Consider the following 27,890-nt stretch of genomic DNA (forward strand, 5'->3'; position numbering starts at 1 on the left):
ATAACATAAGAGTGCAGGACAAAGGTAGACCAGAAAGTAGTAGTTGTTAACAATGGTTGCCAAAAAGCACCATACTGTCACAGAGAAATGTTAGCTAGGATATAGAAAGTAAACAGTAGACGTGAAAATTGTTGGACTATGCAAATCATATTACACATGTTGTGATGGAAAAGAGAAGGTACTTCATACAGGATTTCATGGATGAGATTGTCTTCTCTCAATCTCCACCACTCTTGTGTTTAAAGGCCAATCTTGCAGATAATTGGAAGGTTGCAGCGTGGAACAAGTGGTAGACCTCCACACCTCATCCTCCTTATCAACATGCTATTGAACATTTGTGTGGGAACTTGGAAGGTGTGAGATCTGCACAGGTTGGAGTCGAGCGCACACGTCTTGGTATGGACCGTATTATTCGCCATGGTATGTACATAAAATCTTTCCGTCCATTCAGCTCACTAACCCAAGTCTCGCTGGAATTGAAATATTCTCTTTTCAATGTGAGTATCCAGCTGCACAATGGTGCACTAGTTCATCCAAAATCACTTTAACAAGATCTTACCAGGTAAAAAATAGCTTTTTCTCCCAACTTTCACGAACGTTCATTGATCCATTTTAGAAGGGTAGAATCACGAGGAGTGCTAGACACAAACGCATGGTTTGTTAACAGTGTTTTCCTGATTTGTGCACGGTTTCTACACACATCTGATTTTTCGGTTAAATTATTACACAAGAAAATATGCCTTAAATCTTAAGAACCTATGGTGAATTATGACAACCACCGGAGAACATTCTGTACTTAAAATAATTTTATGTCAATAGAAATTATGAAGTGATCTCTCGTTTATTTAGATACTTTTGCAAATTATCTTGTTATTTATATTCGTATATATACTAATGGGGGTGTAGATTCTGTAGCTGGCTTTCGGAATTGCATGAACAAGTACCTTAAAAGTTTTAGACAATTTAAAAATAGAGCCGGGTATAAGTGGCCTATCCCTGATCTACCTTTGACCTATATCCTCCGACCCCCTGCTGTTTCGGCACCCAACTGAAACCCTCTTTGCTGTTCCTTTTATGTAACGCCATCGGTGTTAACCCAATTCACCCATCAAATTATGCCATTGACCGCTTTCCTTCGAAGCAAGTATGCATTTAAATCCTTGATAATATTTGCATCATCTCGCACTGTATGTGCTCCCATGTTCCATTCCTGGCTGTCAAGTTAATAAGGGCACTTTTCACTTATCTCTTGTATTTTATTAATGTTTTTTCACCCAGAAAACAATCGCCCTTACAACTATCCTGTGTATAAAAGATTCTTACCTCTTGCTTTCTTTGTTCTACCCACAGAAAATGTTGAAAAACGTTTCATTCGTCTACAAAATGACGTAGTTTACATAAAACGAAAATGCAAGTAATGCACTTACTAATTTTAAGATTGAAGTGCACTCGACATCAGGATTTCTAAAATTGAGGAACGCTTGTTGAGCTCAATATTGGTGCATGATTGCAATACATTTAAAACAGCTTTTTAGTAAATAGTCCTGTCCCTTAGGGTACCTTATGCGCTACAAGATTGCGGCTGCAAATGCGATGGGCGAACCTTTTTGAAGCCTGCTTGCTACTCAAATATTAAAAGAAGCGTGTGATGTTGTACTTGTGCGTGTGTCTGAGTGTGTTGAATGCGCGATTGTGTGTATAATTATAGTGCTGTGTATTGGATTTGCTTGTTTCGTGGGTGTCTGCTGTGCGCTATATGTGCTGTGTGTTTACGTGTTATGTGTTGTATCTGTATCTGTACATGCATGTATTGTGCTGCGTATGTTCTATATGCTCTGCATACGCTAACTATGTGTTATGCATGTGCCATATGTCTATAAGTTAAAACATGCATGTGCTGTGTGTTTCTGTGTGTACATGTTGGGTTTGTTGTATGTATTGCGCCGTGTGTGTGTGTATATGTACGTAGTGTGTGTGTCTATGTGCTTTGTATGTTTATCTGTGCGAGTCTTATGAGTTTGTGCCTGTATATGTTCTATGTATGTTGCTGTGTGTGTGTGTTGCGTGTTTAAGTACATGTACTGTGCGTTTATGTGTGGACACGTATACAGATTTGCGTTTGTATATGTTATATTTATTGTGCTGTGTGTATGTTCTGTGTGTGTCTGTCTGTTTACGGATGCTGTTGATTGTAGGGTGTCTACGGGGGAATCAGACTTACTGAAAAGACACGTTCCTAGCAGCTGTTTTCGAGCCAGTTTTCACAATACCTCCTAGTACCTGCAGGCATTAACTGATCATCTTGATTCTACATTTGCAAACCTGCTGGAATAAATGTGACTTCTGGGTATCAAGAGGTCAAGTACGGCTGCTCAAATATTTTTCTTACAAAATGACGGATTTATTAGACAAATAAGTAGCCCGGCTGATGCAAAAACCCCAGTGATTGAATTTTCACGTTAAGTCAACAACAACTCGAACTACATCAGTGCCCCGAGATTTAGTGATGATAGCTGAGATTACTCAACAAATAGGATTTTGAAATGAATACAGATTTCTAGGGATCTGCTCTGGCACTTTCCGCTTGACATTTCCTCCTCCATGCCACCCAGTTTCCCCTCCCAGGCTTGCGATGGATATCAGAGTCTTAGATACGAGTGCTTCAGCATGCAAAGAGGTGTTTAAAAGTTTCAGATCATTAATTAATTGTGGTTTCAAATTATCATGTTTAAAAGCAGCTTGTAGCAATGCCTGTAGTACAATAGAGATTTTCTTAGTAAGATCATTTCCCCCTCAGTATCTAATTGTTCAGGATGCCTCCAATTTTTTGCAATGTAGTTGAATTTCTGAGTTTCTTTATCAAATCGTCTTTTTCTTTGTGCAGTACCGTTGATTGCATTCGAATATAACGCTTTAAACCACATGGCTGTGAGACCGCATTATTCGGCTGCCTTCCCTATTTGCACACCCCTGGTAACCTTTTTCCCAAACGCTGGAAGCAGCTGCTACGATTTTTTTAAGAGCTGGGAGATCTCGAAAAGTACGTTGCACAGTTTGTTTTTGCTGTTGTTTATTTCTGCTGGGTTTAAGTCGAATACTTATCCGACAGCCGGGAGGTGGGTTTTTCAATGTGGGGAAGGGAACTGACCGTGGTGCTGAAATTTCTCCCCTGTTTGGCGCGGTTACCACGCAATCTTTCAGAGAAAATATTTCATCTGTACTTTCAGATTGCTAAATGCAAAAAAACTGACAGCTGAATCGTGCTCATTCCTGTCCGATGTGCTGGTAGCAAATAATATGTAGCACCTAATAAATCCAGTTGGCGTTCGCTATATAGCCTCATGCAGAAATAATTATTGTCCTGCCCTGCTGATGTCAAAAGGCCTCCTCGTCTCATCTGTCATGAAACCAATTTCACTTTATTTACATCCATTTGGTAGTTTAATTACTGCGCTGATGAATAGCCTAAAGGAATTAAGTTACGATTCCTTAGAAACCTAAATCGACAGATATATGGGCTATTTTTTTCCTAGACGGAACAAAAAGCTGCATGCGTGTGTGCATGAAAATTAGACGGGGATGCACTGAGTGTCTCTTGTTGGCAGTCAGTTTGCAACTCGTTCTCGCCATTCGGGGAACTTGAAGTGTGAGTGTGTGTTTATTTCAAGACATTTTTCTCACAGGTTTGGCCAAATAGGCTAAGGAAGCAAATCGAACCTGAGTGCACTCTTCTACTGTACCTGCCATTGCTCTGCATTGACTTCCTACAGCCCATGTGGAGCACAATTGATTTTAAAAAATGACAATAAGTTAACGTTTCAGGGCGATGACCTTTCATCCGAGCTGAAACGCTTCTCTCTCCACAGATGCAGCCTGGCCTGCTGGGTATTTTCAGCATTTTCTGCTTTTATTTCAGATTTATAGCAGTATTTTGCTTTTATATTAGAATCGCATCTATTGCGAACCTGTTACATTAACAATTCAGCCAGTAATTAACAAATAAGAGTTGGTTGTACGGCCCAAGCACAGCGGAGAAACAGCTCCTGTTCCTTAATGTGACCGCAAGTCGCCCACTAGCAACAGCCTAACTGTTACAAGACTCCCCAAAAGTTGTTGCCACAATACGACATTAGTTTGATATAATTTTGTTGCTAATCTATTATTAATGAATATCTTACAATATGAAAGTTCCGACTTTTTTTCACGTTCAGCTGCGATTTCCCTGTCGCTGTTTGCATTGGCAGTACGTGACTGGTGATAATCTGGATAAGCCTCTTTAGGCATTTCCTAAGCAGTTCTGAACTCATTCTTTACAATTAGTATAACTTTGTTGGCCTGAAAGAAAGACTTGTATTTATATAGCGCCTTTCACGACCACCGGACGTCCCAAAGCGCTTTGCAGCCAATGAAGTAATTTTGAAGTGTAGTCACTGTTGTAATGTAGGAAAGGCGGCAGCCAATTTGCGCACAGCAAGCTCCCACAAACAGCAATGTGATAATGACCAGATAATCTGTTTTATTGATGTTGATTGAGTGATGTTAAGGATCTGTCCGGGAGAGGACTGGGTTAGATTTGATGTACACTCCGGTAAAGTTCAGGTCACTCCAGGACTACCCAACACATTGAACAACACCTCAGAATTCAGATCCTTTGAAACACACGTGACAGGTGCTGAATTTCTCCACGGGTTTGCTAACCTTGACTACACGTCGCACCCCAGGGGCACCTCACAAACTCACATCCCCCATTCTCATTTGTACAGTTAGAAAATCGTCCAACAACATGTTTAATGCTTCGCAATTGGCCTTTAAAATGGGAATCTGAACGCGCGCGAGATAGTTATATTTTGCTTCTCTCGGTTTCGTTATCAAATAAATTCACTCTCTCCAACAATGTTGCACAATCCGCGATACTTTACCAATTAGATGACACAATAACGTCTCCTTGCATGTAGTCGGTGCATGAATACAAATATTTCAATTACTAAACAGCGTCTATATGTGGTAGATGTTGTCAAATGCCAAACATTGGCCAACAGCTTCATATTTTCTTTGCAGCAGACAGGAAGAAACGTTAAATAATTAAGGAAACTAACACCCTATTAAAATTATAGCTTCGAGCTTTTTTGATCAATTTCATGTACAAATGAAAATCGAAACTATTGAGGTGGTCACACAGTACGGTGGCGGGGGTGGGAACAGCGACGTTAAAGGCCACTGGTCATCTTTGAGAGTATTCTGTTTTCTTTAGAAAGGTCAGACTTTCTGAAATTCTGTGATCGTTTTGGGAGGCGCGGGCACGGTTAGAAAAGGTGGGGTGGCTGGTGTTCTGGTGTGTTTCCTTTTGATTAATAGATACATGTGGCAAGCGGCCCGACATATGGTGTGCGAAGCAGCTTGAAATGGTACCTTAGGCATCCCCTACGGCGATTAACATATTAGAGGCTTTTGTGCAGTCAGACAGTCAGACTTCATCTTCTGTGCGCCTGGTAAAGTCAGAGCACAGAGCTGTTTGATAGGCTTTCAATAATGCATTACTGCCAATGACAGACTTATACTTAAAGGGATCCCAGCTCTAATGTCTTTTATATAAAAAATCACTTTAAAATAGAGGTTCAAAGCGATGAGTGAAACTGCTATCTCCAACTCCCCTTGTAGAATTGTAAACTTCAAATGAGACACTGCCACATAAAGCGTGCTTTCTGGATGTTCTGCACAAATTTATGTAGTATGCAATTTTATGGTGACACTTTTCTAAGAGGACCCGATCATGTCAACAAGCATCTGACTACATTGCAACTACATTTCGTGATGTTATTTCAGAACTGCAGCAATGTTGCATTAATCTGGCGACCGTCTTTTAAAGATGGTTAAACAACAATCAAAGCAGTCGTTATGTCGCGATTATATTTTACTCGGTCGTTGTTTATTGCATGTGCGTCGATGATAAAACAGCAGGTACTTTAACACTTTGTGAGGTCGGAGTTTTATATTGTTTGCCCCGGTCAACTTAAAAGGAAGCGGTGTGAATTCCGTGGACATTTGAGCTATTACCTGGTAACGGAGATTGGACCGCAACACAAACAGAACAAATAAGAAAGAAGGAAAAGATCCGATGGTGACCAACAACCTTAAAACACATAATTGTATTCTTCCTTAAAGATAAATACGAAAATAATCAACAAACAGGATGGGAATTATAGTCTCACTTCTACAGCAGACTCGGCTCTCGTTGTCCCGCTATCCTCCCTGGCCCCTTTAAGTCGCGGAGGGTCATGTTATAGAAATATCTACTAATACTATTCAAAACAGGAATCACTCAAGGCGTAATGCGCCATGTTGTAGTTTACTAAACGAAAGTTTCCTGCTCAATCGTTCTAAGGGAAGGCTGAATTCAGACAATTGTTTATTGTCCAGCTCCTGTTGTGTCTTACTGTAACTTCAACATTCATGAAAGATGTTCCTTCGACATTAAGTCCACATTATTAGGAGGACTGTAGGCTGTATTATAACTTAGAGATCGCGTTGGTTCTGACCAAGTAAAGGTAACAAGTTTGTACGCCAGCGCTGTATCATCGTCATTACATTTGGAACGCGCAGGCAAATTGAAACACTGGGGCCTATGTAGTTTTTTTCTTTAAAAAAACACGATTATACCTTGGCGATGTAAATGCGTCCAAATAATCGGTTTCATTTCCTGGGCTGTAAAAAATGATTTCTTAGCTACGTAGTAAACTGTGTATTTTCCTGACAAAGCATCAATCTGTGTAAAGTATGCGCTGAAACGCTAAACGCAAAGTTCAGTTGGATATTGTAGCAATTTTCCAAAAGTTTTGAGAACTTTTGTACAGGCTATATCGGATATTGTCGCAATTTATCGAGCGCAGTTAAAAGTGAATTTAGGAAAGACCTTCGACTTTACAATGAAATAATCTGCAGGAGATAGTTAGATTGACATATAGATAGATAGAAAGAGAGATACTCTTCGATTACATAGAATCTTTAGTTACTTTGTTCGTCCTCAGCTTCCCTCTGTTCTCCGCTGATGACAGTTGCCTGGAGAACCATCATACTCAATCCATAGTGGGTAAAATATACAGGAGGTACTTATAAAGACACTTTTTTTTACGTTATAGGTGTTCGCTGTTGCAAATTCAGATGCGATGTTACCTATTGTTCCCATAAACGTTTAAACACGCTAGCATCACTATACATCTTACAGTTTCCTCTATTTCTGCGGTGGAAGATTCATTTGATGAAATGGCTTAGATACCGAATCAGTGTGAATCATTCTATCGTATTAAAAAAAATCACACGCTCAAAATGTGCCCAATGACTAGTATGCAAAAATAAACCTGCAGTCGCTCCAGATCTATAATAGATATTTAAGACAAAGTAAATGTCCTTACCCCATTAAAATGTCTCTGTCTTGGCAGGCAAAAGTCAGACAATAGCAATAAATATAGCTTTTTGCTGGGAAAAGACTGCAGCTGTGGCCCTTTTCCTCAGCGCTCTGCTAAGAAAAAATCCGATTGCCGTCTGAAAATATTGCATTTTATATCACCAAAGGCGATTAATATTGCATTAACTGTATTTAACATTTTAAACGCGCATTATATCTGTATGGACTGAATCCATTTATTGAGAAAGGAACTGCTGAGATGTCAATATTCATGATATAAAAAAGATCCCAACAACTTGGCTGCAATACACAGGAAGAGATCTGAGACGTTGCTCTTTTGTATGTCCCCCCCCCCCCCTCTCTAAACTCCCATAATCTGCAATCACCACTTTGATGTGGGAAAAGTCATGCTAATGTTACAGTTAAATTATTCTGACACAGTCCCGGGACACATAGGTCTCTGGCTTCATTAAATGTTTATTGTCAGTACCTGACTGCCTGAGAATTCATTGTGAAAATGAGTTTTCCCATAGACTGATCAAGTAGTGAATAGATGCAAAATAAACCCCTGTGTTTAGAGTGTAGTTAATTTTTCTTATGAAACCATAACATGCCAGGTCGAAATAAAATTAAGAAACAACAATTTTGGAAAGAAAATAACTGGAAAAAATATGTCCGAAAGTATACTGGCACAATCGTTAGAGTTTCAAAGAATAGGTATGTACTGTACTGTTCTTAGCGCAGTTGTAGGTGGTCCTCACCAGATTGACCTCTGACACTGCCATCTAGTGTTGCTTTTGCATTGTCATTGATTCAACAAAGCCGCTTCGGAATCTTGATCGTCAGCAAATAAAAGCTGTAAAAATGTACTGTGGAGATGGCTAGTAAGTGGGATCATAGACTTGGACTGATTCGGAGTGGTTATTACTTTTACAAGGGAATAATTTGTGCCATTTTTATCTGTGATATCCACGTGGCAATGGCACCTTAGAATGAAGTATTATTCATTCAATAGTTAAACGTTTGCATCATGCTTTTTTACCGCTATCAACAATTTGCAAATGCATTTAGAATCATAGCAGAAAATCGAGTTATTTTATAAAGGAATCGTGCTGTGTTCATTGATGAGAGTAACTGCAGAAAATGTTAACCTGAGTACCCACCAGCAAATCCCCGAAAAAGAAGTTACTCAATGAATTTACAGCGAATTTAAAACGATTTTTGTTTGTGCATTTCAATTTACGTTCACTTGCAGGGAATAGCCAATGATGGCCATAATGGAGACAACTGTGTTTTAAAATCCTTATATTTTGTGCGTGTGACACGCATGATATTTTCTTTTCTCTCTAACTGGTGCCCATTTGTTTGGAAACTTCCTATATGGGAGGGGGAGTAACCATTTCATGTGTGCAGTTTCCGTATTTTTTTAAATCTTCGGCATCAAAACAAGTCGAGAAGAAAAGTCATAGAGGAAGGGAATTAAATAAATCGGTTGTTAAATGCAATTAAAGAATAAATGTAAATTAAATAAAGTTCAAAGTGTTTAAAAGCCTACTGGGACATTTTTTCTTATCAAAGCAGATTTTTTTTTTCAAAGAGGGTTTTGCACCGTGCCACACAACAAAGCTGTCGTGACAACAATTACCAAAGTTTTAATTAGCTTCTTGTCATCGTTCGCTTTATTAATTTGCTGAATCTCTCAACATGAATTATTTACAAAGCATTCGTAATTACATTTGTGAGAATCCTCTTAGATCTGACATTACAATGCAAAAGGCAATAATTACGATAAGCGAGCCCACTCGTGTTGGAGAGATGTGTTGCTGCCTCAGAATGATTGTGGTTGCTCTTGTGTTGTCCATTATGAAAATGAATTTATTGACTTAGATTAGTTAATAGTGGCGAGATCTCACTTGTGTGGTATACTTTCATATTTTGCAGTAATACAACATTAAAAAAGTCGTATCTTGCATAATGAAAAATATTCTTTGCAAGCTAAAGTGTTTTTTTAAATGACTACGATATTCCGTCTTTTTTATAACCCCAGGAAAATAAACAAACCTGCTGTGTGCGAAGAAGTCTCTTCAAAACTGATTTAGTGTATCACAAAAGTGTTGTGCTGCAGAATAATCCGAGTCATCTATTTCGAATTCAAGAGATAATCGCATTAAAAGTAATTTTAATGGCAGACTAAACGTGCACGTGAGGCTGAACTGAAATCAAGAGAATTGTTTTAACAGTAATTTAGAATATGATTTCTTCAGGCAAACCCCAAGGTTTCTGGAATAAGCCTGGTTTTTTTTTGCAGTACTGGCGCGTTCACCTTGTTGAACCAGCAGTGAAATTAGCCAAGGTATCAGACAAGAGGAAAAATCAATAGGATCATGGCAGTCAGTGTCTATTATTCATTTATGATGGTTTAATATAAGTTGAAACCAATTGCCGAACAAGTGTTACATGCGAATTCCACAATTCTCACGTTATTCCTGGTGGATCGTGACCTGTTGTTTTCTGAAATTTGCTGCATTTTAAAGATAATATAAAACAGTTTGAGCTAAATACATGTAACTGCACATTTCCTTGTAGCTCGAATAAAGAGGGGATATACATATCAATATATTCTTGGAAACCAAAGTTCAGTTTTGCACAATGTTGGCCCCTCGTAGATTTTATTTAAAGTTAGCATATTACTCGAAATGCAATTAATATTTTATGGGTTAATTTTCATTAAAACGCAATCGGACCGATTTTATTCTTCAATTGCTTTATGCTTTAAATGTATTCTGTCTGTTTGCTTTATTTTTGATTGGTATTATATTGGCCAAAAGCAACCAAGTATCTTTTGTCCTTTTTTGGATTGTCTCTATGTTTATTTCAACAAGCATTTTCTGTATGCAATTGAGAAATCTTACCTGTGTCACAGCTTGGGGTTTTAAAGGCATGCAATTCCTTTAACTGCGTTAATATACAACAATAATTTGCTTATTTGAGTCATCTCATTTATTCATTAATAATGATTGCAGCATTGTTGTGCTGACGGAACTGGACAAGATATATAGTTCGGGTACTTCATATCCAACATTTGCGTTTGTTCTAACCAATCCCGGCAAGGTCAGCGTGATGAAGCGAGACATCCACACACTTCCATTCGTTTTAACAGTGGATTCACAAAGGTGCTGACTTTTATTTTCGTGTATTCGACACTTCCATTTTAAGAAGCGGCGAAAAATTAACAGGGAGTCCAAAAGTTAACCCGAAACGTTGCCGGTTTTAGCTGAGACGCAGGCTGGAAAGTGTTCTACTAGTGCAGTAGGTGGCATCACAAACGTGCTTCATGATGCCCCTACAAACTACAAGCATGACTACAGGGAATGAATAACACCGTGGTGTAAAGTAATGCGAACTCGGGAAAACCAACATTTATCTTGAATAGCAGTTCTGCTGATATATGCAAAAACTCAATCGTCCCAATTTGGAGACATTTAAAAAAAATTGTAAACATTCAGGAAACCATCTTTTGCATGTTTTAGTTCTTAAAATTATTGGTTCCGTTCACGGCTCAGAAATCCACGAAGAGTTTAAACTGCTCAAATTCTCCACTGACTATGTATTCGCTCATTTTCTGTTTTAATGTGTAATCACCATGAATATAAAACTTAGCAACTACCTCCATATTATAGCGATGTTTTAAGCCAATGTCTCCAACCTTCTAGTGCTTTTCAGTTATCCATTTCAATTTCAGTTTTTACCAAAAATAAGCAAAGAAATGTTACACTTTTAAACAGACAGTTCTTTCCCTTGTTTTTTGTTGTTCTTTATTAGTAAATGTGCTAAGACACATCTCCCTGTTGTATTTGGCTTACAGAAATAATTTAAATAAATAAGTAAATAAATTTTTAAAAAACACAATCAGGAGAAAGCTTGGCAAATATACATTGGACAGGGATTGACTTTAAAGTGAGACTTTTCTTTTACGTATGATGCACACGTGGCTGCAGTTTGTAAACATACATGTGCGCAAATTAAAAAGTTATTTACAATAAACACCTATGTACAGTTATAAACAGGGTCAGAATGTTGTGTCTAGTGAAAACAGGCAGTTAACAGTGAAATCACACCATCCACAAGGTCTATCAAGCTACTCTATAGTGCTCATTTCAGTTCCAATGCATAGAATGTTTGCGCTGCAAACAATAATATAACATTTTTTTTGTATCGAATCCATAGGCGCCAAATTCGGTATCCATCCTCAGCTCATGCAGTTATTTTGCTTCTGCGCACGGATTTTAGATGCCCATAAAGGAGATATTCCTACCCAAAACAGAATCAATAATTTAGTGTGGATATTTTATGCGCAAACTTTTGGTAGTCCTATATCAAGCTTTGATGCGAGCATCACTTGGAATTTTGATCGTAAACCATAATACACTAACATGTTTTCCAACCAGTACAATATACTAAATTCTGCAACATACTTTAGTGCAATTACCAAAACGGAGTGCTGACAGCTAACGCCCGTTACATTTAACAAAAAAAGGTGATCTGATCAGCATGCAGACCTTTGGAAACGATTATCACTGTAAAATGTCAATTGTGTGATTTTTTTTGTATAATTTTTCATTTTTTAAGAATCCAAAATAATTAATAATGACGCTATATCTTGATCTGCATAAATACTGTCTCAAACAGCAAATCAAGCCAGAATATCCACCAGCACGCGTGTGCTGTTCTCCCAGACAAATTGAAGGAATGTAATTACTTGGGGAAACTACATTAGCACAGTACCCTTACCTAACACCCGAATGAAATGAATACACAATCGTGTCGCTGCAATTGTCACATCTGCCTGAGCTTTTTTTGTAACTGACTCAATTACCTTCTGAAAGTCAGAAAGAAAATAGCAAAACGCAACAGACTCGCTGGGCTGGTGAATAACAAAACGTGTCGAGGTAATGGTTTTAAGAACGGATAAAAGAAAACGGATTACAGCATCAACAAAATACTGGATAGACGGAGTGAAAAAAATACTAGAGTGACTGAACATCAATCAACTTTCCTTCCGATGTTGTTTTCTTAGCAAGATAGCAGCCACACTGGCTCGTTTGCAGTTTTAACTAGCAACTTCGGTCCAGAAACTGGGCGATCTGAATTACCTGTGATTTGCATACTTCACCAATAACGTGAAAAATAACACAAACACCACGATGCCTCAGAAAGCGATGGTTTCGCATTACCATCAAATAACACGTTCCTGCCTTTGCAAACCTCCGCTTACTCCACTACACAGTGCAAAGTGCTGGAACCGAGTCTGGAGTCAAATGAGGATGAACTGTTCTTGGTCCACCCCGCCCCGCAAAGAAATTGTCTGTTGCTAAGTCCGCCAGCAAAACAAAAAGGGAATCCCGTTATCTCTTCCAGCTAGTGATTGGCGGAAAATTTCATTCGTTTCTGCTTCTGTCTTTGATTGCAAAACCAAACCCGCACAACGTTCTTTTTGAGGTCCAGTTTCTCCGCGATCGCCGCGATCTTCTCCGAGGACGGCCGGGGCTGCACGGTGAAGTAAGCCTCCAGCGACCGCTTCTCGGGGGCGGCGATCGAGGTCCGTTTGCGCTTCTTCTCGCCGCCGTTGAAAATGTCGGGCTTGTTCATTTTCTCCCGGTGCGCCCCCTCCGCCTCCTCCAGCCAGGCTTGCAGGATGGGTTTGAGGGCGATCATGTTGTTGTGGGACAAAGTCAGCGACTCGAACCTGCAGATGGTGCTCTGGCTGAGCGAGCCCACCCCGGGGATCTTCAGGTTGGCCAGCGCCGAGCCCACGTCGGCCTGGGTCACGCCCAGCTTGATGCGCCGCTGCTTGAAGCGCTCGGCGAAGGCCTCCAGCTCCCGCGGGTCGGCGTCCACGTCGCTCAGGGAAGGGATGCCCGAGGCGGCGGCGTGTCCGACCAGGCCGTGCGGGTGAGGGGTCAGGCTGAGGGCGGCCTGGTGGTGGTGCTGGTGGTGGTGGTGGTGCTGGTGGTGGCCCAGGTGGCTCAGGCTGTGCAGGTGCCCGGCGTGGGGGTGCGACGCCGTCGAGACCACCCCGCCGCCCCCGCCGCCGTCTCCTCCTCCTCCTCCTCCGGCCATGGCCCCGGCCAGGCTCAGCGAGGACGAGCTGAGGTGGTCGATGAGCTCCCCCGGGTCCAGAGCCTGGTGAGGTTGGTGGTGGTGGTGATGGTGGTGGTGGTGAGAGGACAGGGCGGACGGGTGCGGCAGGGGCACGGTCGAGGTAGAAGTGCAGGGCACGCTGTTCATGGTGTGGTAAGTGGCATCCGGCTTGAACGGGTGGCTCTTGCCCTGGGTCACTGCGATATCCACGGCTGCCAGAGCCTCGGCGCGGGCCAGTAAAGTTTCATCTAAGCTGGCGAATATATTGCTCTGCAATTGCTGTCAGAAACACAGAGAAAGAAACAGAGAAAAAACATGATCAACAAGCTAATTCTCAATAGGGAATACAGACATATAACACCAAAAAAAGCAATTTAAACCTTCAAAATGAATACAGAAAGTTACAATCTTGCAAGGCATAGAAGTTGCAAATTTTGCAAGGCATAGAGATGGTGGCTTACACGAGCAGGGGAAAAAAAACATTTGAGCAGCATTTGTCAAACGATGCCTTGCAGCGCTTCTAATTCCACATGCACAACAGATACACAGAAAGAGAGAGGGAGATAGCTACATACCGGCGGCGCTGGTAGACAGGCTCTCCTTATTGCTTCCGAGCTCGAGTGCAGAGAAGTGTACTTGTGTTCAGGTAGGGTATGATGCATGCCGAAGGCTGGCTGCTTGCTGTTCATGGACATCATTTTGAGCACTGTACATAGGGATGCTAGAGAGAGAGAGTGAAATGAGGCTGGAACAGTATTTAAAAGAAAGTTTAAAAAAAAAGTTGAGTATATATTTATATATGCATTTATGATTTTATATATATATGTATATATATATAAATAAATATATGTGAAGCCGGGGTGCCCTGCACACTCTGGCTGTGTGCGTGTCCCTCTCACTCAGTGCTGTCTCCCCTCTTGCTGCTGGGGCCAGACAGATGAGGCGCTTACACCTGCTGCCCAGTCTCCTCCCATCCCAGCCCCGCCGCGCTCGCGCGAGATTTGCCGGCCTCCCGCGCCGACTCTCTCCGCTCCCCCCCGCTCCACCAATCAGAGCCCAGCCGAGCCCAGGCGCGGCGCGTGAGAACCGGATGTCAGTAGACAAGAGCGAGAGCGCGCGAGGGAGCGGCCGGCGCACCTGCTGCTGGCTCTCAGCCACCCCCAATCCACCAATCAATGGGCCGGGGGCGCGCACGCGTAACTCGCGCTCCTTCTCAGCGCCCCGCCCCCCCTCTCTCCCGGCTCCCTGTGATTGACATCTCTCTCTCTCTCTCTCCTCCCCAGAAAATAAACCCAATGACAGAGGAAACTACAGCTCCCACAATACAACTTCCCTCGACAACACTGCGAAAAGCAAAATACTGCGCAGGCATTCCTGGAAGTGGCAGTGAATTCAACACTTCATACAAAAGCACAATACTGTGGAGGTATTCCTAGAAGTGGCAGTGAATTCAACACTTCATACAAAAACACAATACTGTGGAGGTATTCCTAGAAGTGGCAGTGAATTCAACACTTCATACAAAAACACAATACTGTGGAGGTATTCCTAGAAGTGGCAGTGAATTCAACACTTCATACAAAAACACAATACTACGGATCTCAGTGAATTAAACACCGGCGAAGGGTCATCCACCTGAAACGTGAACTCTTCTTTCTCTCTCCACAGATGCTGCCTGACCTGCTCAGTGTTTCTGTTGTTACAACTTCCCTCTAGTTTAATTGTAAGCGCCTGTAAATAACGCCCCACATCATTCCAATCGCACAAAGCAATTGCAAACATTGCAAAGAGTGGACGATACCAGTTGCACTTTGGGTGGTAATTTAAGTTTCCCTACAACTTGTGATGTGCCTTGTACAGATACAACAACAACAACAACTTGTATTTATAGAGCGCCTTTACGGTAGTAAAACATCCCAAGGCACTTCACAGGAGTGTTATAAGACAGAAAATTGACATGAGCCACATAAGGAGAAATTAGGGCAGGTGACCAAAAGCTTGATCAAAGAGGTAGGTTTTAAGGAGCATCTTAAAGGTGGAAAGACAGGTAGCGAGACGAGGAGGTTTAGGCAGGGAATTCCAGAGCATGGGCCGAGGCAACTGAATGCACAGCCACCAATGGTTGAGCGATTATAATCAGGATGCTCAAGAGGTCAGAATTAGAGGAGCGCAGATATTTGGAGGGGGGGGGGGTGGTTGTGGGGCTGAAGGAGATGCATTGGAAAAGTTGACTGAAGGTTGTATTCCCCCGATACGGCTAAATATTATTCAGCTGCGCGTAATAGATGCCCAGAAGTGTGTGTGTGCGTATTTGAAGCGTTTCGAAATGATATCTAGACTCGTGCTCAAATTAGAGCAACAAGTGTTAACAATGCGGACGAAGCGCATCTTATTATATTGCCTATTGGCCAGTTGTCTCGGCCTCAAACGGAAGCAAAGGGACGGTGCCTTTAGAAAGGGAATCGAGCAGACACCGAACTCTGCTCCAGCTTTCTGTCTTCTGGGTTTGAAACATGTCGATGGACCATTCATCAAACATAGCCTGGGAGAGGGACAGCCCGTGTGCGCACGCGCACCTTCTCGAAGTGTGGAGGAGCTGTCCCTATTGCAATACCTAACCAGTTTAAAGATACCAATGACACGAATCTGTCCAGTTGATCATATAGAATGGATTAGATGTGTTCTTGAAGTTTTTCTTGGCGTGGCAGCGTCACAGAGCGTTTACCTCAGTGAACCCCCTGTGGAAGCAGTGATCCTGAGCTGTGTTAGCATTTAGGAACGTTATTCCAGCAATAAAATAATCCTGTATTTTACATGGAAAGGTATGCAGAATCTCGATTTGAACAAAAATAACGAATACGCGAATACGTTCATATAGTGAATAAAAGTCTGTGCAAACTTACCTGAATAGTTTAATAATGGATTTGGTACTTAAAAGCGGTCTATTTAATAATCTATGATGTGTATTAGTTATCACTTTCAATAAGCAAAATAATGACCAGAAAGGCTGTATTTTATATTGTCGTTACTATTATTCTGTAATGGCGATTAAACACAAAAATTGCAACGATAACTTTTTTCTAATACTGTAGAAATCTAAACTTTTAAACGTTCCATTAAAAAAAAGTCAAGATAAAGTTTCTAGAAGTAGTTATTTTGCATATTTGTATGCCAATGTGCCGTTCCACAATAGCAACCTGGTTGCATTTAATATATGCTCACAATACTTATGACAGTATAACATGATTCCACAGAATGACTTCCAACGATACACGCGGACTAAAACATTTATGACAACAATTTTATTCACCCTCTGTAGATCACAACGTGATGACTTTTCACAAAACAATTTCCGGTTACATTTAACAGTCTAGTATGTTATTTTCATACTTACACTACACCAGTATATATTCCAGCTTTTTTTCCAATAAAGTTTGGCAATACAGGTTTGATTGAATGTGATAAAATGGGATCCTGTCGTGGTTTGGGAACATTAAGCTCTAGTCCAATCTAAACACTGAGTGTGTTTGCATTTTATAGCGAAATATCAAAAGCGTTTAAAACACGAAAACAAGGGTTAATAGTATTAATCTGTTAATAAGTTAATACAGCGCACTATTTTGAAGGGAATGCGATTGTAACATGGTTTCTTTCAGTTCGAATATGTCCACAGTAATAGATGCAATTCATAATAACCAATCCGATCAGCTTGTACTGCAGTGAGCAGTAGTGTACACGTTCTTTTACAATTAATATATAATACAATCAAAAAGTTTTATTGTTCAATGTTAAAGTCAAACCACAAGTAAAAACAGCGGCCTGGGTACCTCATTGGTTGTGAGCCAGACAGCCCCACTGGCCGATATATTAGTAGTAAAATTAATTAAGCATTACTAACGGTGTCAAGTTTCTGAGGGGTCGCCATTTATCATTGCGGTTTGGCATTTCTGACACAAAAATAATTTCTATCTGATGTAATTAAAAGCGATTCAGATGCCAGCGTCTGTGTTGTAGACTATTATCGTAAGGCTTTGCAAGGCATCAAGATCCGTTTGCTGCGAATTGTTGCTGAACTATTAAACTGCCCAAGTACTTGACATAAATCCTGACAGATGAGTTTGGCTTCCAAGTTATTGCATATGTGACAAACACGTTTTCTTAAACACTCTACTACAACAGTAGGATACTAGCTTAGTTCCCATCGCTAATTACTTACCCGTTATCGAGATATAACTGGCGAGTCTATTGAACGTTTTGTCCCACCCACTTCAGGCCTCACACTCCTTGTGTTACAACTGATATGCAAAATATGCATCAGCTTGGCTCAAATTTCATAGACTAGCAACAAATCGCAACAGAACACACAACCAACAAGTAGCAAGCAGAAGGAAAACCTCCAATCATGAAATTCCAAAAGCAAAATTAGGAAATTAGCAACAGCTGCCAATAAAAAAAAATGACTCCAAATTGCTCAAAATAATTTTGGAAAATCATGTAATTCTCCATTTTGTGTTCTCTATTAAGCAGCGGATATAGGGGGTTCTCTTTCTCTCTCACTGGTTTTCGCCACTCCCAGGAGATTGTGTGGGAGGGGGCGGAAGGGTGTCCTGATCTGCACAAGTTCACCATAAAGTAAGAGACAGACTTAGTGGACCAGTGGATCTTTTCTCGTCCGATGTATTCATATATTTCTATACTACTGGAAATAAAGTTTATAAAATAGACATATATGAAATCCACAAGTAAATTATTAAACCTATCTAACAATAGCACTTCGGCATTTAAAATACCCACAAAAAAAGTTTTCCATCAGAGGCCTGGTCCTAAGTTAGAAGTCTGTGCATTGAGTTCCTGCAGGTTTCCACACGAAACAGCATTGCAGCCGATTGCTTGGCGTATGCAACTGCGTCGAAAACGTATAGGGTTCTTTAGAGTGGACAGCAAGATTGACCATCCATGGAGAGCGGATGTTTACCTGCTGTTGATAAACCATGCCTCCTTCAATGTTAAATTACTGAGAGCTAAAATTCCCAAGGAAACGATTTTATGGAGTAACCAAAGTTTAACAACAGAGCAATGTAAAGCATGGACTCCAGATTATTCAGAAATAACAACAGAAAACGCTGGAAAAACTCAGCAGGCCAGGCAACATCCGTGGAGAGAAATTAGAGTCAACGTTTCGGGTCGAAACCCTTTTTCAAAACTGGAAAGGAAGTAAAATAGATGGAAGGCAGGGCGTCCTTGGCCTCTTGCATTGTTCCACGGAAGCTCGCAAACTCGAGGAACAGCGCCTCATCTTCTGATCAGGCACCCTGCTGCCCTCCGGACTCAACATCGAGTTCAACAATTCCAGCTCATAACCTCGGCCCCACTGGGAATGTAATAGGGGCCGAGGTTATGAGCTGGAATTGTTGAACTCGATGTTGAGTCCGGGGGGCTGCAGGGTGCCTGATCGGAAGATGAGGTGCTGTTCCTCGAGTTTGCGTTGAGCCTCCGTGGAACAATGCAAGAGGCCAAGGACGCCTTGCCTTCCATCTATTTTATTTCCTTTCTAGTTTTGAAAAAGGGTTTCGACCCGAAACGTCAACTCTTAATTTCTCTCCATGGATGTTGCCTGGCCTGCTGAGTTTTTCCAGCGTTTTCTGTTGTTATTTCGGATTTCCAGCATCTGCAGTATTTTGCTATCCAGATTATTCAGAATGTGTATATCATATACTGGTTGATGTCCCGTCAACAATTACAGTAATATGGATATAACTAAGCAGAAAACTGGCAAATGGGGACAGATTCTGGGCATGCCTTTGTATTTATCAATAGATTCGAGATGATTACAACTTTACAATGGCTCTGAATATAAACTATAACAACACCTGGAAGCATTACCATTATTCAAGTCTGATGGGGGTGGATGGTTCTGAATTAAAGTGCTGAATTTAAAAATATTTCACCAAATGATTTTGTTTAAACACATTAAGTACTGTTGGGGAGATATTTGGTAAAGAAGGAAAGAGGCAAATTAGAAAATATTTCTTGGCCTTCACTATAAACAGCCACACCTTAAACTTTAAAAAGTAGAGGTAAATGATGCTCCCCATATTACTTGCAGAGATTGATTTATTGACTTTTAAAATCAGATTTTGTCTGATAACGCTCCTGTGAAGTGTCTTGGGGTGTTATACTGCGTCAAAGGCGCTGTATAAATACAAGTTGTTGTTGTTGACTTATCTATGTAATTAAGCATGAAAAGCGAGGGAACACATGTATTCACCTATTTGAAGTTGGTAAGGGAAATACTATTTACTTTCCAGGATCAATGATAAAACGACTTCACTGTCTTTGAGATCTTTTACGAATATCTTTCCAAATGACTTCACTGAAGATCTGCCCCACCCCCTTACAACAGCATAACCTCTGATTAACAGTAAGCAATGTCAAGGGAGCTCTGCTAATAGATTTTATATTACACACTAGATGATCTTCTATGGTGTTGCTTATGAGTAGTCTGGGATTTAGATCTTTGTTGTGATATTTAACTTGGCCTGTCCTATTAATGTCACTGCTCTAACTAGGCAAATGGCAGTGACTAGCTGGTTGAAAACTGATAACCCTCATTCACAGGACAATGGTAATTGCTTGTAAATTTCAGGCGCTAGGCCAATGAATATTTTTATTTGAAAACATATTTTGCCATCTATAACAAACGACGATACTTTGAAGTGTGACATCTGGTGCGATGGTGCCTAGGTCAGATAATATGCTGTTTTATAAGGACAGAGGCATGAAATTATGTAACGCGCAATGTACCATTGTGCTGGTAAAGTATGTATATAGCTTGGTGTGTTCCCTTAAGGCCACAAATTGACATTTCTGTGCCGTCTTCAAATAAATAAGGTAATGGATCCTCAGACCAAAACGTCTACCTGTGTAAATACAGAAGGAGACGGTTCACGTGATTTGGAAAAAAAAACGACTAACAGTTCTTGTGGAGTAAACAGGTAGAATTCCGCCCATGCCCATTATATTGCTGTAAAATTATTGAAAACGCAATTAAAGTTTTCAATTTTTTAAAGCTTTTTAGACAGGAAATGAATGTACCCTTTAATTTATTTCCATCTTTACTTGGCGGTGGGGGGTGGGGGGTGGGCGGTGGTGTTCTTTGTGAGTCGTCTATTGAAATCACCAATATCCTGAGTTGGAGCAATAATATTCTCTTTTGATCCTGTGGGAATGTAGCATTTCTTCCTACAAAGACACGCATACATAATGGCCAACGTTCAACTCCTGCTGGAGTTGCTCGTTGATCACGATTCTGTTGAGAATTATGTGCAGGAATGTGTGATTGCACTCCTCGGGTCGATATTATTTTGAATTATTTTTAATGAGGCACAACTGGTTCTCTGAATAATTCTTCAATAGAGAGTTTCCACAAATCGCTGGCTATGATCTTTGAATTTAATGGTGCTGTAAAACTGTATATACAGTGAAGCGCCTCTGATGCCAAGGTGTTGTGGTCCACATGGCGGACATGCAAACCATTATACAAACTACCCTTCATGAGAACTACACCTTTACCTGGCCATAAGCAGCGATTTCAGCAATGACAGAATTACTTTTTGGACTTGTAATAATGACTCGTATAAAATGTACAGTTTTGCTGTTTAATGAATCGGCTACAACTCAGTTTTCTGCCTCTCAATACATATTAAAATATTATGTTTATTATTATGCCAGTTTAAACGCCTTATATGACATAATAGAAAATATTTTGCGATAACAATAGTATTCAATGAAAATACATGTGCTTTAACATTAAATTAATTCCTGAGATTTACTTTGAGCAAACTGAAGCCTCCTCCTTGTTCAGTTACTACCGATTTAACAGAGTGTGCACGCAAAACAGTTTTAAAATTCCAACTCGAGTATCTACTTTCTACACACAATGATCAATTGCGGGTCAGTTTCACAAACGTTTCAGAATCCAACCAGTTTATGATCTATTTTCACATTGCTGATTTAGAAGCCGAAGCCTAAAGACCAATAAATTGCCAGCCAAGAACGGTCAAAGACCGGTCAATGCGCGTTTAAATTTGTTTTGTTTTTACACTTAAGTCTCAGAGTCTGACATCAGATAACTTTAAAACAGGGATGTGTGCCTTTGTTATTTCAGTTTGCCGCAAAACGTCTAGATTGGAAGTTACAGTCACCTTGTTTAGTAAACATAGCCCACGATTGGCATACGATTGATTTAATTTACGGAAGCGTTTTTATTTGTATGATTTGTTGTGCTCCTCTATAATAAACGCTACATGGTGGAACTGTTAGCATACAAAAATATGAAACAGACAATGAAGTGGTGGCTTATTGCACAGAAGTATTCAAATAAGTCATTTCCTTAGACCAGCAAAGAAGAGCTAACTGTCTATATACGACTGGCAGTAATTGCGATTTCATCCAAAGTGTATAACGTTGTAATATTAAATATTGAAAGCCTTAATTGTGGTTTTCATCCCAGGGTGCTTGCTGGTGAACCCCTTCAGGGGAAAGATAAGAGCACGCCTGGTTGGGATTTGGATGCCAGTGTTCTGATTATGTAGAACATCCTGCGATGCCCATTGTTATCTAATTACCGCTTACAAAGCAGAAGACCTGTCTTGCGAAAATGAAGAGCGAATGTCCTCTTTGAAATTCGAAACCATTAGAACGCCGATTTCAAGTTCAGAGCGCTCTGAGAAATTGCCGTCTTGTCATGAACCAGTCTGATCTGATTTATTAGAAATTTTTAACGAAATCATGCATCTTTTACAAGACTTTAATCACTCCATGAAATTTTAATTCATGAACTGCGCTGCGTTTAAATAAATGAAGCGTTAATTCATTAGGATTAATTAATTTGTTAAAAAGTTATACGCAAGGGTGAAACAGTATTGATCTGTTGGTTTTTCTGTACTAAAAGAGCGCTACCGAAAAGATTAAGCATTTCTCAGCGAATAGCAACATTTAAAATGTTTGTTGTCATAAGTTTATGACTTAATGTAAAGTGACATACAGATAAACAGCAAAGCACGTCCGAAAATCGAAATATTGTATTTCCTTTTATGTGTCCACAATACTCTTTTATTCATGGGATTGATTTATTTTGAGCTTCCCTGTGCAAATATCTACCCGCGGTCTTTCACTACATGCGATCTGAGTTTGAAAGATTCGGACAAATAACCGAGTCCGGCTTCATTTAACGTGGACTGAGCTGATGGGGCGAAGATGTGCTTTAATTCGCAAGGAGGCCTGGCAGGGCCAGGAAACTGTCCTCTGTCTCAAGCTCATGAGAAATGAGTGGATTTGAAAGTGGGGAAAATATTGTTTGTAAAGGACTAACTTTGAAACGAAATACAGAACCGCTTGCTTCTTCCTAGCTGTGTTCGAAGCTTCGTGTTTTCCTCGTTGAATACATAAAAGACGCTCCAATTTTAGCTACACTTATGCCGACAACTTTAAATCGGGATCTTATTACATGCAAATGAAACAGAATTCAAAATCCGATTACAGTACAGTAATATACAAATAAAGCAAACCAACAATAATGCATAATCATTGCTTCAACGCAAATTACATGCAATTTCAGTCTGTGATTACACTAGACTTCGTGACATGACAGCGCTTATTCCGCAGGATCGGGGTCATAGATAGGATTTAGGCTTTCTGCCTAGCACCGGGAAATAAAGCGAGGAATTGAAATGGAAACACAAGTAAGTGTGTGGTGGGTGTATGATGGTTCGGTGCCGCAAAATCCAGACAAAACTCCCTCGGTTCCGCTGACCCCATGCTGGAATACCGATCGCAACCGTTCTTATTACTGTGCAGCACCAACAACGGGATGTGTACCCTTCTGTTTAGGCAGTATTATACCGTGAGATTTACCGCGGCTTACAAACTGTCAGCAACTATGGCTAAATTGTGCATTCCATATTCAGCAACCACGGTTGAACACGTGTCATCAACCGGCTGAGCAGAAACACTGCTGCGGGGAGTTCTCATATTCTCAGTACCAACATCCTTGGATCAGTGGTTGCACCCTCCCTGCGTCAGAAGGTTCAGGTTCAAGTCCCACTCAAGAGACTTCAGCACATAATCTGGGTTGATTGTGTAGCACTGAGGGAGTGCTGCACAATGGGAGATGTTGTCTTTCAGACGAGAGGTTAAACAGAGTTGCAGTCTCCGGTGGACATACAATATCCCTAGACACAGCAGACCAGTTCTCCTGGCCGACATTTATCTCTCGTCCAACATCATTAAAATGTTGTTTGTGGGCCCTTGCTGTCTTCCAAATGGCTGCCACGTTTACATTACAGCAGTAACCATACTTCAAAAAGTACTTCATTGGCTATAAAGCGCTTTGTAACGTTTTGAGATTGTGAAAGTGACTATATAGATGCAAGTTATTTCTTTAACTTCAGTTATGTAGATAGATTGGAGAAGCTGGGGTTGTTCTCCTTGGAGCAGAGAAGATTGAGAGGAGATTTGATAGAGGTGTTCAAAATCATGAGGGGTCTAGACAGAGTAGATAGAGAGAAACTGTTCCCATTGGCGGAAGCATCGGGAACCAGAGGACACAGATTGAAGGTGATTGGCAGAAGATCCAAAGGCAACATGAGGAAAAACTTTTTTACGCAGCGAGTGGTTAGGATCTGGAATGCACTGCCTGAAAGGGTGGTGGAGGCAGACTCAATCGTGGCTTTCAAAAGGGAATTCAATAAGTACCTGAAGGAAAAAAAGTGCAGTGCTACGGGGAAAGGGTGGGGTTGTAAGGGGTTTTCGATCGCCGAGGTCTCTCTCTCTCACTCTAGAGGCCTCGCTCTCTTGCACAGTAGTTCACCGAGTGGTTCGACCCACTTGCCGCTTAGGTTCAATACACTGGACTTTGAGGCAGGAACTACAATGCAGAGAATACTCTATAGACCAAGTTTAATGAAACAAAATGAAATTTTATTGCACAAAGGAAAAATTGAATATCAGCCAATAAGGTACATGGGAGGGAAAAACAAATCATTATAGAGTACTAACCAACATATCTACAGGCATATTATGTTTTACAAGGTTCATCCTGAAATAGGGAAACACACAGAACATCGAAGGACAACAACTCATTGTTAAATTATACCCAAAATGCCCACCCCCTAAGCCTAGCTAGATTAGATTATGAGGGGCCAGAAACATGCTCACCAATCCCAGTTAGAAACATAGAGATTTTGAAGTCTGCGTTTTGGTCCTCTCAGGCGTCCTGTCTCCACATGGTCGTTGGGCTGTAGGAGCAGTGGGCTGCTCAAGCTGATGGCTCCTTCTCTTCAGCAAGACGCGCTGACCATCATTTCACCCGCAGCTCGTTTTTCTCCGTACTCCTACACACGACGCTGTAGGGCATTTCGTCTTCTCTTCTGCTCATCAACAGCCCGGGGTTTTTGTCGATGATCTCCTGATGACTACCCCGGGTCTCGTCTTCTTCTTCTTCGAACCACCTTCTCCGATCAAGCCTTCCCAAGGCTAAGAAGCGTACCGAAAACTGCAAACGCTGTCAAAGCTCTCCACCTAGCTCCAAAAGCTACCGATGACTACCCCGGGACTCCAGTTATACTTTTTCATGGAGGCCCTTATCTCCCGCCAAATCAAGGTTAGTCATTTGTTTAACTTTTGGTGGGCTTGTAGCACAGCGGGATAGTTTTTGTTTTTAAAGTATCTTCGGGATGGCCGGTAACTGCCATCTCTGGTCTGGAATGACCCTGTATTGTCTTTAATGTCCCTCTTCAAACTTGAATCTGTTCCCCTTTGTCTGGGTAAACATTTAGATGGCCTTTATCTACAGGCCGATCTGATCGGATCTGCATCCAATCTATATGTATGGGGCTCTGTCTGGTTTCGTTTTCCCTGAAACTGCCTTCCAGAATCTACTGTGGGCTGAGTCCACAAAAGCTGTCTGGGGACTGCAGGAACCATTTTAAAGTGTCCCAAAAGCTGGTCACGGGGTCTGGCAGCCATTTTGTGTGTCCCTTTTTCTGGGCTTCTTTTAAAACAGTCTTTAAAAGTTAAGGCCTTTTCTGCCAATAGACCCTTATAGGAAAATGTTCAATTTTGCGAATTCTACAGGGTTTGGGACTAACTGACGTGCTCTTGCAGAGAGCCGGCACGGGCTTGACGGGCCAAATGGCTTCCTACTGTGCTGAAATGATTTTATGATTCTGAATGCCCAATATAATCTCTCACTGTATATCTACAACAACTTACATTTATGTAGTAAAATCACCCAAGGTGCTTCACAGGAGCATTAAAAATTGCATTTATATAGCGCCTTTCATGACCTCAGGACGTCCCAAAGCACTGTACAGCCAAGTAAGGTTTGACACTGAGCCACATAAAGAGATATGGAGCAAAGAAAATTAGGGATGCGCAAGAGACCAGAATTGGAGAAGTGCAGAGATCTCTAACAAGGTGAACAATTTTAGTAACAGTAAATGCAACAAATTCTCATTTCAGACACCCAGCGCCAGCATCAAGCATACCTAGATGCAGAATTAACATTAGTACACTTCTCCAAGAACATGTCTTAACTCCACCAGCGCAACAGTTTCTAATTCATCACATTTCCAACCTACCATTGTATCTCATTGACCATTTATTTAAAATGAGTTGGGCACTGGTCTGCGTTTAGCAAAGAAAGGTATGTAGCAATGTGGCACCATAGAAAAGCAGCACAAGTAGAATGTTTTTTCTGTGTTGACACTGCAGTCTAATGTGTCATCCTTTGCTAAAGGGCAGTTGAGTCAGCTTTCATTGTCTAGCTTTTCAAAGCAGGATATTCTGCCTCTAGAGGTACAGCTGAAGACAGCTCCACAGCTGGTGGCTCCTGCCTCCACTTTCCCCCGTGCCTCTCATTTCATACTAAAAATTTGCTACTAATTTCAACTTTACAGTTAATGATAAATTTCTAATATAGGTCCCTTTAAATGCGGAACCACTTCTGCTGAATTGATTGCGTCTATACAGTTGGAACTGAGAAACTGTCAAATTAAACATTTAAAAATCATAAACATATTAAAAATAAATAGGTCATATAACAAGAACCAATGAGTTATAAAACAATTAAGCTACTCTTACCCCAATGGTTTCAGGTAAAAAAAAAGTTTTAAAGAAAGAACTTGCATTTATATAGCACCTTTCATGACCTCAGGATATTCCAAAGTGCTTTACAGCCAATGAGGTACGTTGAAGTGTTGTCATTGTTGTAATGCAGGAAATGTTGCAGCCAATTTCACACAGCAAGGTCCCACAAAAAGCTATGAGATAAAGACCAGATCATTTGTTTTTAGTGATGTTGGTTGAGGGATAAATATTGGCCAGGACAGTGGCGAAATCTCCCCTGCTCTTCTTCAATAGTGCTATGGGATCTTTTACGTCTACCCAAGGGGGCAAACAGGGCCTCGGTTTAACATCTCATCCAATAAATGTAATCTCCAACAGTGCAGCGCTCCCTCTGTACTGCACTGAAGTGTCAGCCTAGATTATGTGCTCAAGTTTCTGGAGTAGGACTTGAACCCACAACCTTCTGAGGTGAGAGGGCTTCCTCTGAGCCAAGGCTGGCACTCGTCAAGTGAAGGCTCGGCAGGCACATCAGTCACAGGGTATAAATGTCTGGTATACACCAAATACGTGCTATATAAGCACTAGACAGATTTATTTTTATAGTCTCTGTTTCACAAAAACAACAAAAAATAGAACTCAACTTCCATTTAACAGATGATCTAATCTCTTAGCAGTTTACTGTTTGGGTGCGATGTTTGCTTACTACACTCCTAAAGTACTTCATTGGCGGTGAAGCACGCTGGGACATGTTGAAGATATGCACGACGCTATAAAATGCAAGTTTTCCATTCTTTATCTAGATAATGTTCAAAGTGTGCTCTGAACTGCACTACAACTGTTGGAAGTACTACGTAACTAACTCACCTCAGATAATAGGACACCCCTCCACGTACAGACATCACAACAAAATTTTACAATTTAAAACTTGAAAAGGGGGGACTTATTAGAAAATAATTTTCCCTCACAAGCTCACGAATGGGCGCATTGTTATTCAAGCAGCAGCATATTACTGAATTTATTTTATTTGCCAAGAAAGCTCATGGGGCTGAATATTACAGGGTGATAGCAGACGAGATCGGTGGCGGGTCACGTGGGAAAGTGTATTTTTTGACAGCGGGTTGGGAACCCACTGTCAACCCACCACAACGTGCCTTTCCCAATGTCGGGTCATAGAAATATAGAAGACAGGAGCAGGAGTAGGCCATTCGGCCCTTCGAGC

General features: G+C 40.9%; 1 protein-coding gene across 2 annotated transcripts; it reads right to left on the bottom strand.

The window, feature by feature from the left end:
* Positions 1 to 10,989: 10,989 nt before the first annotated feature.
* pou4f1 (POU class 4 homeobox 1) lies at positions 10,990 to 14,382 on the bottom strand. 2 transcript variants are annotated; one of them, XM_085999909.1, is made up of 2 exons: positions 14,119 to 14,382; positions 10,990 to 13,813 (listed from the first exon to the last, which is right to left on the bottom strand). In XM_085999909.1, exons 1-2 carry the CDS (start codon positions 14,239 to 14,241, stop codon positions 12,821 to 12,823), a joined length of 1,116 nt encoding a protein of 371 aa, XP_085856035.1. In that variant the 5' UTR covers positions 14,242 to 14,382; the 3' UTR covers positions 10,990 to 12,820. The 2 variants fall into 2 exon arrangements, with proteins under 2 accessions (XP_085856035.1, XP_085856034.1); XM_085999908.1 differs by having other exon boundaries at positions 10,990 to 13,822.
* Positions 14,383 to 27,890: the final 13,508 nt, after the last annotated feature.

Source organism: Somniosus microcephalus, chromosome 10 (assembly GCF_052327205.1).
Source record: "Somniosus microcephalus isolate GS21.2 chromosome 10, FLI_Smic_1.0, whole genome shotgun sequence".
Lineage (NCBI taxonomy): Eukaryota > Metazoa > Chordata > Chondrichthyes > Squaliformes > Somniosidae > Somniosus > Somniosus microcephalus.